Below are 14,364 nucleotides of genomic sequence, written 5' to 3' on the forward strand. Positions count from 1 at the left end.
TAGTATTTACCTCTCTATTTCTTTGTCATAAACAAGAGTAATCCTTATCACCTAGTCGTTTTGGCCTCTTCCTGTCAGCAGAGCAGCACACAAGGGAAAGGAGTTACTATCTGATGACCGGTAATTATCCTCAAGCCATATAGTGTAGGAGAATATGTCTATCCCTCAGAAGATTTACTTAGTATATTGATTTACTAGCACTGCCATGATCAATTACTGCAAACCAAGTGGCTTCAAATAGTTTTTTCACAGTCCCAAAGGCTGTTAGTCTGAAATTAAGGCTTTGGCAATGTTGTTTTCGTCTGAAGGCTGCGAGGGAAGTATCTGTTCCCGGTCTTTCGCCTTAACTTGCAGATGTCTATCATTTCCATGTGTGTTTCATATAATTTTTCTACTATATCATACTGTCTCTGAATTTCCCCCATGTATAGATATCAGTCATATTTAATCAGAGACCTAAGTGTTTCCCATATGAATGTGTCTTGTCACATAACATTTTAAATGATTCTATTTGTGTATGAATTTTGGTTGACACGAATTAACCCATAACACTGCAGAATCTCATAGTGTGTCCATGCCCAGTGATAACCACAGATGAGTAAGAACAACAATCACAGCGGACAGTGGTATAGTAACTAGAGGCTCAGACCCTTCAGGAAGGAAGTTCTGAGCTACTCTATCAGCAATTATCTAGACCAAGAAGAATGCTGTCCAGGGGTGAAGGGAGAATAGAACTGGTGATAATTAATGGAGCTTGTGAATCTCAGGTGCACTGTATTACAGCAGCAGTAAGAGTAGCTTATTTCATTGGCGTTCATTTTACATCTCACTTCCTCCTTTTTCTTTGTCTTTCTTTCTCTCTCTCTTTCTTCCTTCTTTCTTTTCTTTTCTTTCTTTTTCTTTCTTTCTTTCTTTCTTTCTTTCTTTCTTTCTTTCTTTCTTTCTTTCTTTCTTTCTTTCTTTCTTTCTTTCTTTCTTTCTTTCTTTCTTTCTTTCTTTCTTTCTCTTTCTTTTCCTTCCTTCCCTCTGTTGTTCTGGTTTTCTTTCTTTCGTCTTTCCTCCTTCTTTCGTCTTCTGTCCCTTCTCTTTCCCCGCTTCCTCTCTTCCTCTTCTTCCTTCTCATAGAGCTTGTGGCTGTCCTTCGTATTTAAGTAGTAATATTTGACTTGAGTGGAGCCAATTGTAGGTCACAGACAAGTTTTCATGACTGCACCGATATATCTTGGCTATTAGTGTGCTTGGATTAATTTCTGTCCATCAAAATCTGCATCTCTGTGCCTAAGGGCTCTTGCATTGCAGCTGTAGAAAGTCATGCCACCTGTGAATGCAACGCAGGGGAAAACACTCAACCAGTGATTCTGGAGCGCTGATTTATAAAGACTCTAGCTTCCTTATTCCTGAAGTAGGATAATTCTAGCTGTCTGTTTTTCATCATTTCTGATAATTTTCCCTTTACTTTAAGCTTTCGTTGGTGACTGTGATACTGACTTAATAGTGAACCCTTTTCTGTATCACTTCCTCAATCTCTACCAGTGTGATCTGCACTTCCCAGTAGACTACTTTCACTGGAATCTTTTTTCAGAGTCTCTTCTGTGAGAAACTAATCTATGACAATACGTTAACTCTCTCAACCTCAAATTTCTCATCTCTACAAAGGGAACATTAATACCTATTTTGAAAGTTTGTTAAAGAGTTAATAATGAGGTACACAAAGCACTTAGCCAATACCCATCATATAGCAGGCATCCCAGAATTAGCGTTTTTTTATTCAGAAAATTCCTAATTTTAATGTTGAAGATAAGAATATTTTTGTAATAATTAACTAGATCAACTAAATACATTTTTTCTAGCTGTACTGAGGTATAATCAACAAATGAAAATTGTGCATATTTCAGGTATACAAGGTGATGCTCTAATATATATATTCATTGTGAATAGTATATTTATTAGGTCACGTGGTTACCATTTCCTTTTTTTGGTGATGTGAACATTTAAGATGTAACTTCTCAGTTAATTTCAGATATATGATAAAGTGTTTTTAGCTATAGTCACATTACTGTACGTTAGACTGATGAACTTATTCATCTTTCATAACTGACGCTAGTCAAGAGAATGTCCTAGTTTTCATCTCCTTTACTTCATCCCTGAACCATGATCACAGTAACTGGCCGTTATCTCTTAGCCAAGTCTTCAGAGCATCTAGATTCACAGTCTCAGAAGTTGGCATCTGTCATGGAAATCCACATTGTTAGCTCATCAGAGGTATTTCCACCACCCCCATGCTGGTAGGAGGCCCCAAGAAGGTGACCCAGGTCCCAGACTTTTCAATTTCTCTCAAAGTCAGCATTAGTCAATCCTTACATGAGTGAATGCGTATCTTACATCAGTTCAGGACCCGAAGCACCAACCTCTGTCTATCATGACTTCTATGAAGGCACAAGTTCTACTTTGCTTCTTTCTTACATTCTTCTGATTTCCCCGGAAACAAAAGTTTTTTGTTTCTTTAGCTGCTTCATATTGGCCTCAGAAAATGTGCAAGGTTGTTTTATCCCCTTCTCGGCTCAGAGATTATGGATTGTGCCAAGTCGTACATGCCCAGTGTGTAGTTTCTCAGTTCTCAGCTTTGTTCTTAGTTAATTTTCCTCATAACATTTCAAGTACAGGACAAATTGTCCTTATGTGGCATAATGTATGGTCTCTATTTTACAAGGAATAACTAGTTTCATTTACTTCATCAATAGGTATTCAGAAGACGGAGGCTGCATAAAAATTTTATTTACATGATACTGAGTAAAAGTTTCTTCAGATGAGACTCCCTCTCATGATTCCACAATAAATCTCAAGCATTTTTTGTTGCAGAAAAAGTGAATGAATGACTGGTTGGAGACTCAGAAAACACAGTCCCTGCACTCAGGGCAGCCATTAAATGCAGTTCCTGCAGCCATATCATGCAGCTGTTCCTCACTGAGGTGTGAGAAATTAAGCTGGTAATTTTTGTGTGTGTGTGAACAAAAACGTTATCTGCAAATATGAGAGATTATTTCTCTCACTGTTAAATAAACTCAAGTGCAAGTCTTGCTAATGCTGACTTCCAATGTCATTTCACTATATTGAGAGTTAAATGTAAATGTTCTTGGCCAGAAAGAGAGGACCTCACCTTGGACCGGAGTCTGCCCTTTAGTAGTTACATAACATCACACATTAAATTGTTTTCAACTCCAAAAATAAGATAATAACAGATGACTGTCTGTTTTGAGAATCAAATTGGATACTACCTATGGTATGTGATATGTGTGTAAATCCCATATCAGAAATGTTTTCGAATAAAACAAAACACTATGTGAGATGAGGATGGTTCAGAGTTTATTCAGAAACATATAGCAAAGAATTTCTGCTACCAGGGACAGAACTCAAAGTTATCATGAAAAGAAGAAAGAAGGATACAAGAACCATGAGGAGGATACTGAAAATAAAAATATAATTGCAAAGTTTATCGATCAGTTGCAGAAACCTAAATTCCTTAGAAGCAGAGAATGAAACTCTTGACTTTCGAGTGAAAGCTGAGATCATGACTCCAAATTGAGAACACACGAAGCTGGCACATGATCCACAAGGTGGAAGGTAAAAGAGAATCAGGATGAAGTGTTCTGCCCTCCTTCAAGCAGATTCCCAAGATTTTAAACATGCAGAGAATTCATAAAAATTTGGGTGAGAGCACGGTGGCTGTTAGCAGCAAAGTAAATTAGTCCCCCAAAAGATAGGTCAATTGAGCAGAAGGTTGTTGTGTGAGGACGGTGGTTCTCTTGGGACTTGATCAACAGCAAGAAGGCTGAGCAGCTGGACACACAGGTGGCTGGAAAAGCAAGTGGTTCCCTGCAGCAGGTGGCCTCACAGCAGGGCTGGCGCAGCAGGGGGGGCTGACAAGCAGCTGTGACGGCCATAGCTCTGGTTTAGGAACCAGGGCAGGCAGACCACATGTGGGGTTGATAGCAGGCTTCTTCTTCAGTAAGACAGGGCACAGGAAGCTGTCGGCCCACAGCTGGACCACAGCTGGTTGGCCACAGCCAGGCTGGACCCCACAGCAGGTGGGCTGGGCAGCGAGGTGTGCGCAGGCAGGAAGGCTGAGAGCAGCTGGTCACCACAGGGTGCTGGCAGGCAAGGTGGGTCCGTACGCAGGTGTTTGACAGCAACGGTTGGGCGGCACAAGGCTGGAACAGGCGCTGGACAACGAGCGGAGGAGGGCTTGGCAGCAGGGTTGTTGCTTGCAGTGGTCACACAGGTGGGCTTCCAGCAGGTGTCCTGCAGCAGTGGTCCTGGCAGACGACGGCGGTGGCTTTGGCAAACAAGGGTGCAAACAGTGGGTCATGGTGTCGGGGTGGAGGGTGAGCTTCTGTTCAGAGGTAAATTTCCCAGAATCTGATGACCCCTTGCAATCTGGACCTTTTATACACCTGGCCTCCAAAGTTTCCACCAATCAGCAGGACTTTTCCTTGTTGGTGTTTACACTGTTTTCCACAATCCTTTTGGGATTGTCAAAGGGAAAGTTCTTTCTTAAAAGTTATGAATATGTTGAAAGTAAGTGTTTAATCTGTTTGTTAATTGAGAATTACTCATAGAAACTTCGTTGTAGATAGAAGGAAACTCCTCTCATCATCAGCATCATTCCTGCTCTGACAATCATCTGGTCATGTGATACGTCCTGGTAATATGGGAGACTCACGTACTTCTCTCTGCCCAGCCTCACTGTTGGCTGAATGTGGTCTGGTAAGTGCCTGTGGGGAGAATTATGATGCTGATAAATTTATGGTGATAAAATGAATCCATTCCTGGGCCCAAGACTATTCACCCACCAAATTCTGATTGAAGACTAACAGGCATCTCTCTGTGCAACTCTGACCACCTGTGTCTTTCAGTTCTTTGAATGTCACTGGGGAAGAGGGTGTCTGGCAGAGTGTGTTCCATGTGGCAGAGCAGATCGAGAGCAGGTGGACGCAGAGAAATCCACTGGGATTTAGAAAGCATAAAGCAATGTATGCCCAGGGGCGACCATTCATTCTGACTTACCTGTGAGTGTGGCGATTACCAGGATGAGAATGTAGGACTTTCTATCACATAACTGATTGAGATTCAGGCCAACCAGCAGGTGCTGTGGCTCTAGCCTTAAACCTAGTTACTAGCACAGTAAGCGTCATTTCTTCTATTTTTTTTAAAATGAAGAATTAGATGAGTTCAGATGATACCTGATTCATCATGGAGTTCTAATATGTTTAAACCATTTTCTAGGTATACCATTCATTTGAGAAAAATGCAAATTATTAATTTCCAACTTGATATAATATTATATTGTAAATACATCTATGTCCCCATTACCAGGTTAGGAAATAGAAATTAATCCCATTCTCTCCCAATTATATCCTCTTACTCATTCCCAAATACAGCTAATCACTCTATCAAGTTGTAATCCAGTAGGTAACTTCTGGCTTTTAAAAGTTTTCATGTAAATAAAAAGTATAGTATTTGCTTCTCTATTTCTTTGTCATAATCAAAAGGAATCGTTATCACCTAGTCATTTTGGACTCTTCCTGTCAGCAGAGCAGCAGACAGAGAAAGGGGTTACTATTTGGTGAGGGGTAATTATTCTTAAGCCATATAGTATAGCAGAATGTATTTATAGCTCAGGATACTTAGTAAGTATATTAACTTACTAGCACTGCCATGATAAATTACTGTAAACCAAGTGGCTTAAATTTATTTTTTCACAGTTCCAAAATTAAGGTGTTTGCAATGTTTTCATCTGGAGGCTGTGAGGGCAGTGTCTGTTCCAGGTTTTTCTCCTTGACTCGTTGATGTCTATCATTTCCATGTGTGTTTAACGTAATTTTTCTACTATACGCATGTTGTCTCTGAATTTCCCCTTTTTATGTAGACATCAGTCATATTTAATCAGAGGACCAATTGTTTCCAATATGACTTTGTCTTAACATGTAACATTTTAAATGCTTCTATTTGTATATGAATTTTGGTGGGTACAAATTAACCCATAACACTGGAGAATCTCATAGAGTGTCCATGCCCAGTGATAACCACAAATGAGCAATCACAGCGGACAATGATATAGTAACTAGAGGCTCAGACCCTTCAGGAAGGAAGTCCTGAGCTACTTCTTCATGTGGTTACCTAGACCAAGAAGTGCTGGTCAGGGATGAAAGGAGAATAGAGCTGGTGGTAATTAATGGAGATTGTGAATCTCAGGTGCACTGTATTACAGCAGGAGTAAAGTGTAGCTTATTTCACTGGTCTTCATTTTACATCTTACTTCCTCTCCTTTCTTTTCCTTTACTTCTTCTCTCTCCTTCCTTTCTGTCTCTCTCCCTCCCTCCCTCACTCCCTCCCTCCCTCCCTTTTCTCTTTCTTTCTTTCTTTCTTTCTCTCTCTCTTTCTTTCTTTCTTTCTTTCTTTTTCTTTCTTTCTTTCTCTCTCTCTCTCTCTCTCTTTCTTTCTTTCTTTCTTTCTTTCTTTCTTTCTTTCTTTCTTTCTTTCTTTCTTTCTTTCTTTCTTTCTTTCTTTCTTTCTTTCTTTCTTTCTTTCTTTCTTTTTCTTTCTTTCTTTTCTCCTCTACTCATCTTCTGTCCCTTCTCTTACTCCTCTTTCTTACCTCCTCTTCTTCCTTCTTCTAGAGCTTGTGGCTGTCCATCACATTTAAGTAGCAAAGATTTGACCTGAGTGGAGCTAATTGTGGATCATAGACAAGTTTTCATGACTGCATCCATATATATTAGATCATAGTGTGCTTGGACTAATTTCCATCTGTTAGGCTCTTGCATCACTGTGCCTAAGGGCTCTTGTATTGCTGCTGTAAGAAGTCATGTCACCTGTGAATGCAACACAGAGGAAAACACTCAACCAATGATTCTGGAGAGCTGATGTATGAAGAGTAGCTTCCTTATTCCTGAAGTAGGATAATTCTAGCTGTGTGTTTTTCATCATTCCTGATAGTTTTCCCTTTAGCTTACGCTTTAGTTAGTCACTGTGATACTGACTTAGTAGTGTACCCTTTTCTGTATCACTTTCCCAGTCCCTACCAGTGTGATCTGCACTTCCCGATAAACTAGTTTCACTGGAACATTTTCCTCAGAGTGCCTTCTGGGAGAAACTAATCTATGACAATACACTAACTCTCTCAGCCTCGATTTTCTCATCTCTACAAAGGGAATGTTAATACCCATTTTGAAAGTTTGTTAAAGAATTAGTAATAGCCGGGTGCGGTGGCTCACGCCTGTAATCCAAGCACTTTGGGAGGCCTAGGTGGGCAGATCACAAGGTCAGGAGATCGAGACCATCCTGGCTAACATGGTGAAATCCTGTCTCTACTAAAAATACATAAAATTAGCTAGGCGTGGTGGCGGGTGCCTGTAGTCCCAGCTACTCAGGAGGCTGAGGCAGGAGAATGGTGTGAACCCTGGAGGCAGAGCTTGCAGTGAGCCGAGATCACACCACTGCACTCCAGGCTGGGCAACAGAGCAAGATTCCGTCCCCCCTCCACAAAAAAAAAAAAAAAAAGAATTAATAATAATGTACACAAAGCCTTTAGCCAACACCCATCCTATAGTAGGCAGCCCAGAATTAGTGTTTTTGTTCAGAAAATTTCTAATTTTAATGTTGAAGAATATTTTTGTAATAATTAACTAAATCAACTAAATGCTTTTTCTAGCTGTATTGAGGTGTAATTAACAAATAAAAATTATGTCCATTTCAGGTATGAAAGGTGAAGCTCTAATATATATATTCATTGGGAATAACATATGTATTAGCCCATGTAGTTGCCATTTCCTTTTTATTTTTGTGGTGTGAACATTTAAGATCTAACTTCTTGGCAAATTTCAGGTATATGATAAAGTGTTTATAACTATAGTGACATTACTGTACAGTAGACATGCTGAAATTATTCATCTTTCATAACTGATGCTGGTCAAAGAGAATGTCCTAGTTTTCACCTCCTTTACTTCATCCCTGAACAATGATCACAGTAAGCGGCCATTGTCTCTTAGTCAAGTCTTCAGAGCATCTAGATTCACAGTCTCAGAATTTGGCATCTGTCATGGAAATCTACTTTGTTAGCTCATCAGAGGTATTTCCACCACTCCCATGCTAGTAGGAGGTCCCAAGAAGGTGACTCAGGTCCCCAAACTTTATATTTCTCTCAGAGCCAGTATCAATCAATCCTTCCATGAGTGAATGCTTAACTTGCATCAGTTCAGGACCAAAAGCACCAACCTCTGTCTATCATGACTTCTATGAAGGCATAAGTTCTACTTTGCTCCTTTCTTACATTCTTCTGATTTCCCTGGAAACACAGTTTTTAGTTTCTTGTTTTTTTTTTCTTTTTTTCTTTTTTTCTTTTGAGACAGAATCTCACTCTGTCAACCAGGCTGGAGTACAGTGGCACTATCTTGGCTCACTGCAAGCTCCGCCTCCCAGGTTCACACCATTCTCCTGCCTCAGCCTCCTGAGTAGTTGGGACTACAGGTTCCCGCCACCACACCCCGCTAATTTTTTGTTTTTTTAGTAGAGACGGGGTTTCACCGTGTTAGCCAGGATGATCTCGATCTCCTGACCTCGTGATCTGCCTGTCTTGGCCTCCCAAAGTGCTGGGAGTTTTCAGTTTCTTTAGATGCCTCATCATATTGGTCTTACAAAATGCAGAAGGTTATTTCATTCCCTTCCTTGGTTCAGAGATTAAGGATTGTGTCAAGTCTTACATACCCATTGCATACTTTCTCAATTCCCAGCTTAATTCCTTACTTAATTTTCCTCATAACATTTCGATTAGGAGACAAATTGTCTTAATGTGGCATAAGGTATGGTCTGTATTTTACAAGGAATAACTTAGTTTCATTTACTTTGTCATTAGGTATTCAGGAGATGGAGGCCATATAAGAATTTTATTTACGTGATACTGAGAATGAGTCACTTCAGATGAGACTCTCTCTCATGATGATATGATGAATTCTCAAGCATCTTTTCAATGCAGATGAATTGAATGATTGGCTGGTCAGAGGCTAAGATAAAAAGATCCCTGCATTCAGGGCAGCCATTAAATGCAGTCCCTGCTGCCCTATTATGCAGCTGTTGCTCACTGAGGTGTGGGAAACTAATTTGGGAATCTTTTGTGAACAAAATATTATCTGCAAATATGAGAGATTATTCCTCTCATTGTTAAATAAACTCAAGTGCATGTCTTGCTAGTGCTGACTTCCAATGTCATTCCACTATATTGAGAATTAAATGTAAGCGTCCTTGGCCAGAAAGAGAGGACCTCAGCTTGGATCAGAATTTGTCCTTTATTAGCTGCATAACATCACATATTAATTTTTTTTCAGGTGAAAAATGAAGGTAATAACAGATGACCATCTGTTTTGAGAATCAAACTGGATAATACCTATGGTATGTGATACGTATGTAAATCCCGTATCAGGAATGCTTTCAAATAAAACAAAACACCATATGAGATAGAGATGGTTCAGAGTTTATTCAGAAACATATAGTTAAGAATCTCTGCTACCAGGAACATAACCCAAAGTTAACATGAAAAGAAGAGAGAAGGATAGAAGAACCATGAAGAGGATATCGAAAACAAATATATGATTGCAAAGATTATTGCTCAGTTGCAGAAGCCTAAATTCCTTAGAAGCAGAGAATGAAGCTCATGACTTTAGAGTCACAGCTGAGACCATGACTCCAAATTGAGAGCACATGAAGCTGGCACATGATCCACAAGGTGGAAGGAAAAAGAGAATCAGGATGAAGTATTCTGCCCTCCCTCCAGCAGAGTCCCAAGATTTTAAACATGCAGAGAATTCATAAAAATTTGGGTGAGAGCACAGTGGCTGTCAGCAGCAAAGTAAAATAGTCCCCCAAAAGATAAGTCAGTTGAGCAGAAAGTTCTTGTGTGAGGACGGTGGTTCTCTTGGGACTTGATCAGCAGCAAGAAGGCTGGCAGCAGCTGGACACACAGGTGGGCTGGAAGCAAGTGGTCCTGCAGCAGGTGGTCTCACAGCAGGCTGGGCGGCAGCAAGGCTGGCAGCAGCTGGATCCATAGCTCTGGTTTAGGCAACCAGGCAGGCAGACACATGTGGGGTGGTAGCAGGTTCTTCTGCAGTAGACAGGTGCACAGGAGCTGGTCTGGCCACAGCTGGACCCACAGCTGGTTTGGCCACAGCAGCTGGACCCACAGCAGGTGGGCTGGCAGCAGGGTGTGCTGCAGTAGGAGGGCTGGCAGCAGCTGGTCACACAGGTGGGCTGGCAGCAGGTGGTCCTACAGCAGGTGTCTTGACAGCAAGTTGGGCGGCAGCAAGGCTGACAACAGCTGGACACACAGCAGGAGGGCTGGCAGCAGGGTGTGCTGCAGCAGGAGGGCTGACAGCAGCTGGTCACACAGGTGGGCTGGCAGCAGGTGGTCCTACAGCAGGTGTTTTGACAGCAAGTTGGGCGGCAGCAAGGCTGGCAACAGCTGGACACACAGCAGGAGGGCTGGCAGCAGGGTGTGCTGCTGCAGGTGGTCACAGTCGTGGGCTTCCAGCAGGTGGTCCTGCAGCACGTAGGCTGGCAACAAGGGGAGCAACAGTGGGTCATGGTGTCAGGGGTGGAGGGTGGGTTTCTATTCAGAGGTGAGTTTCCCAGAATCTGATGACCCCTTGCAATCTGGACCTTTTATACACCTGGCCTCCAAAGTTTCCACCAATCAGCAGGACTTTTCCTTGTTGCTGTTTACATTGTTTTTCATACTCCCTTTGCGATCGTCAAAGGGGAAGTTGTTTCTGAAATCTTATGAATCTGTTGAAAGTAAGTGTTTAATCTGTTTGTTAATTGAGAATTACTCATAAAAACTTTGTTTCAGATAAAAGGAAATCAGTCTCATTATCAGCATCATTCCTGCTCTGACCATCATCTGGTCATGTGATAGTTCCTGGTGATCCGGGAGGCAGATAGTACTCTCTGCCCCGCCTCATGGTTGGCTGTATGTAGACTGGGAAATGTCTGTGGGCAGTCGCGTGATGCTGATATATTCACAGTGATGCATTGAATCCATGCCCGGCCCCAAGCCTGTTCACGCACAAAAGTCTAATTCAAGAGTAACAAGCATCATTCTCGCTACAGCCTACTCCCCCTGTGTCTTCCAGTTCTCTTAAACTCACTGAGGAAAGGGTATTTGGCACAATGTGTTGCAAAATGCAGAGCTACACCAAAGCAGGTAGGTAGAAAAAGGAGTCCACTGGGATTCAGAAAGCATCAAATGGTTTCTGTGATAGTGTGGCCATTTATCCCGATTTGCCTGTAATTGAGAGGTTTACCAGCATGAGAATGTGGGACTCTGTGTGACATAAGTGCTCTAGATTCGGGCAAATCAAGCTGAGTTCTGGTCCTAGCTTGTTGATTCTAACACTTTTTGTATTTTGTGTTTTTTTTTTTTGGTGTGACAGAAAATTGTACATGTGCAGTCATGACTCATAAAAAATAGTAATAGTTTTCTCCACTTTATAAGAGTATTTTCAATCTTGCTTTTTTTTTTTTTTTTTTTTTCTGCCCTTGTCCAGGCGTAGACCCACCAGGACAATGTCTAATAGAATGGTGTAGTGTGTATCTTTTTATATTCTTCGGATAGAAAGGAGAACTCTCAGTATTTCACAATTAATTATGATGCTTTCTGTCTTTTTTGTAGATTCATTTCATCATAGCAACAGGGCTTGTTCTATTCCTTATTTTCTGAGAGATAGAAAACTGAAAATGTATTGAAATTTACAAAATCCTTTTTCTTTATAAGCTGAAATAATGTTATGATTATTCTACCTTTTCCAGTAAATGTTATTTTATTTTATGTTTTTTGAGACAGAGTCTTGTTTTGTCGCCCAGGCTGGAGTGCAGTGGCACAATCTCGGCTCACTGCAATCTCCACCTCCCGGGTTCAAGAGATTCTCTTGCCTCAGCCTCCCAAGTAGCTGAGACTATGGGCGCACACCACCATGCCTGGTTAATTTTGTATTTTAATAGAGACAGGGTTTCACCACGTTGGCCAGTAGATTGCCAACTCCTGACCTCAAGTGATTCACCTGCCTCGGCTTCCCAAAGTGTATTATTTAAAAAGTTGATTAATGTTCAAATGTTAGCCCAGTCTTGTATTTCTGTTCTCCATCTCTATCATTTTATTTCAAAGATGATGTATATATGGACTCTTATAGTATTTAATCTTTGGTTATTGACTTTCTTTTGAACCTGCATAATTCCCTTGATATCATCCAAGTTATTGAGTGTATCATTTGTTTTTTCCTTTTTATTGCTTATTAGCAATAAAAAGTTTACTTTCATTTGTTCCTTTTTATTGCTTAGTAGTATTCCAAGACATAGGTGTAGCATAGTTTGGCTTGTTCAATCATTTTCCTGTTGAAGGGCAACTTGGCTGCTTAAAGGTCAGATTTTAAAATTTATTTATTTAGAAAAATGTATTGTGGCTTCCTACTTGTGGGTAAAACTTGCTGCTTTTTAGTTGCAAGGCACGCTGTTGAATAGTAGTATTCTTGGCATTCTTGGATTTAGTAAATTTATCTTTGTTCTCTTTATATCTTAGCTTTAAGGCTTTTAAGAGTTTCTTTTTTTTGAGTCGGAGTCTTGCTCTGTTGCCCAGGCTGGAGTGCAGTGGCGCGATCTCGGCTCACTGCAAGCTCCGCCTCCTGGGTTCACGCCATTCTCCTGCCTCAGCCTCCTGAGTAGCTGGGACTACAGGTGCCCGTCACCATGCCTGGCTAATTTTTTTGTAGTTTTAGTAGAGAAAGGGTTTCACCGTGTTAGCCAGAATGGTCTCAATCCCCTGACCTAGTGATTCGCCCACCTCAGCCTCCCAAAGTGCTGGGATTACAGGCGTGAGCCACCGTGCCTGGTCAAGGCTTTTAAGAGTTTCTTAGCCAACCTTCTATTTCTTTGTGGACGAAAGAGTTCTAACATTTTAGTCTTTCTTGTAAGGATATCACTCTTTTCTTATGATAATCCAAATACACTTTTCTGGGTAAACATTAACTTATGTCTCAGTTAAATTTTGAAATGAACATAGGCACAAAACAGGCAAAATGCGTTGCCAGAAGTATAAAAATGCAGGTTGTATTTATTCCTGTGGCCTATCTAATTATGGCTGATATTTAGAGGACTTCAGTGCATTTAACACTAACGTGGTAATATGGTTGTTGGGAAAAATAATTTTTGAAGAGTTTATATCACTCTTTTAAGTCATAATTTATGTAAGACAGAAATGTCTTTCAGGTATTTGTGACTGGGTATTTTATTTTGAATTGTTTCTCTCCTAGAAGGAGCATGTAGGGAAAATTACTATATCTTATAGGAATCCATACTCTTAAAAATGAGATTTTACATGACTGACCCTGAGGACAATTATACATTTTAAAAGATGAGCATGAACATGGATAGGAAGGATAAAGGACAACAATGAGTCATCAAGTAAAAGGGAATAAAAAAAAGTCACAAATGTATAGGTTTGTAAACTAGAAGTCACGTTAGAGATATCTAACCCAGAGATTTTCAAACAGTGAAGTTCGCCATCAAGTAGAGTCCAAAAATGGACTTGATAGTCTATACAAATTAATTATATCCTAAAGCTAGTGTCTTAAAAGCAGTATGGACAGGATTATTTCAAATATACTATAAAACAGGTAGTCAAATTCAGGAACAAAGAAAGAAGGAAAGGGAAAAAAGGAAGAAAGAATAAAAGAAATGAATGAAAGATGTACAGAATGAAGAAAAAAAGGAGAGAATTTCATTTGTTAAATCAAAACAAATTTTCTTCAGATAAAACATTCAACATAAAAATGAAACTGTTCAGTGACCACACCTAGCCGTGGATCCCAGCCAGCAGTCACACATCAACAAAAGCCCAGGCAGCAGCCCCACTGAACCTCAGGGCCTGGGCAGGAGTTTTACCCACCCAGAGACCCCCAAGAGTAATCCCTGCCTGTTCACAAATGCTACCAGCTTCCCCATCCACAATCCCAGGCTGGGCTAACTGCTGAGAGTCTTTCCCTGCTGAAGGGAACTTGCAAAGTGTGGAAGAGGAGACTGTGTCCTCAAAGGCACAAACACCAATGTAAGATTGCAAGGATTTTGCACACACACACACAAACACACACACACACACACTGAAATATTATTAGCCATGAAATGAAGAAAATCCTGTCATTTGGGACAACATGGATGCACCTTGAGGACATTATGCTAAGTGAAGTAGGTCAGACTATGAAAGACAAATCATCTCATTTACATGTGGAATCTAAAAACTCATAGAAACAGAGGGTAGAATGGTGA

General features: G+C 40.7%; 1 protein-coding gene across 3 annotated transcripts; it reads right to left on the reverse strand.

The window, feature by feature from the left end:
* Positions 1 to 9,978: 9,978 nt before the first annotated feature.
* Positions 9,979 to 10,632, reverse strand: LOC108534697 (keratin-associated protein 9-8). Of its 3 annotated transcripts, none has more exons than XM_017880179.1 (2): positions 10,375 to 10,632; positions 9,979 to 10,242 (listed from the first exon to the last, which is right to left on the reverse strand). In XM_017880179.1, exons 1-2 carry the CDS (start codon positions 10,630 to 10,632, stop codon positions 9,979 to 9,981), a joined length of 522 nt encoding a protein of 173 aa, XP_017735668.1. The 3 variants fall into 3 exon arrangements, with proteins under 3 accessions (XP_017735668.1, XP_017735670.1, XP_017735669.1); XM_017880181.1 differs by having other exon boundaries at positions 9,979 to 10,204; positions 10,373 to 10,632; XM_017880180.1 differs by having other exon boundaries at positions 9,979 to 10,222; positions 10,373 to 10,632.
* Positions 10,633 to 14,364: the final 3,732 nt, after the last annotated feature.

This window comes from Rhinopithecus bieti, unplaced genomic scaffold (genome assembly GCF_001698545.2).
Source record: "Rhinopithecus bieti isolate Rb0 unplaced genomic scaffold, ASM169854v2 scaffold_11744, whole genome shotgun sequence".
Lineage (NCBI taxonomy): Eukaryota > Metazoa > Chordata > Mammalia > Primates > Cercopithecidae > Rhinopithecus > Rhinopithecus bieti.

Bases quoted from the DNA above. Each gene is read 5' to 3' on its own strand.
- LOC108534697 (XM_017880179.1), bottom strand. From the start codon at position 10,632: ATGACCCACTGTTGCTCCCCTTGTTGCCAGCCTACGTGCTGCAGGACC. The intron at 10,243-10,374 runs GTGTCCAGCTGT...CCCTGCTGCCAG, and splicing joins GCTGCCAGCCCTCCTGCTGT to CCCACCTGCTGTGGGTCCAG.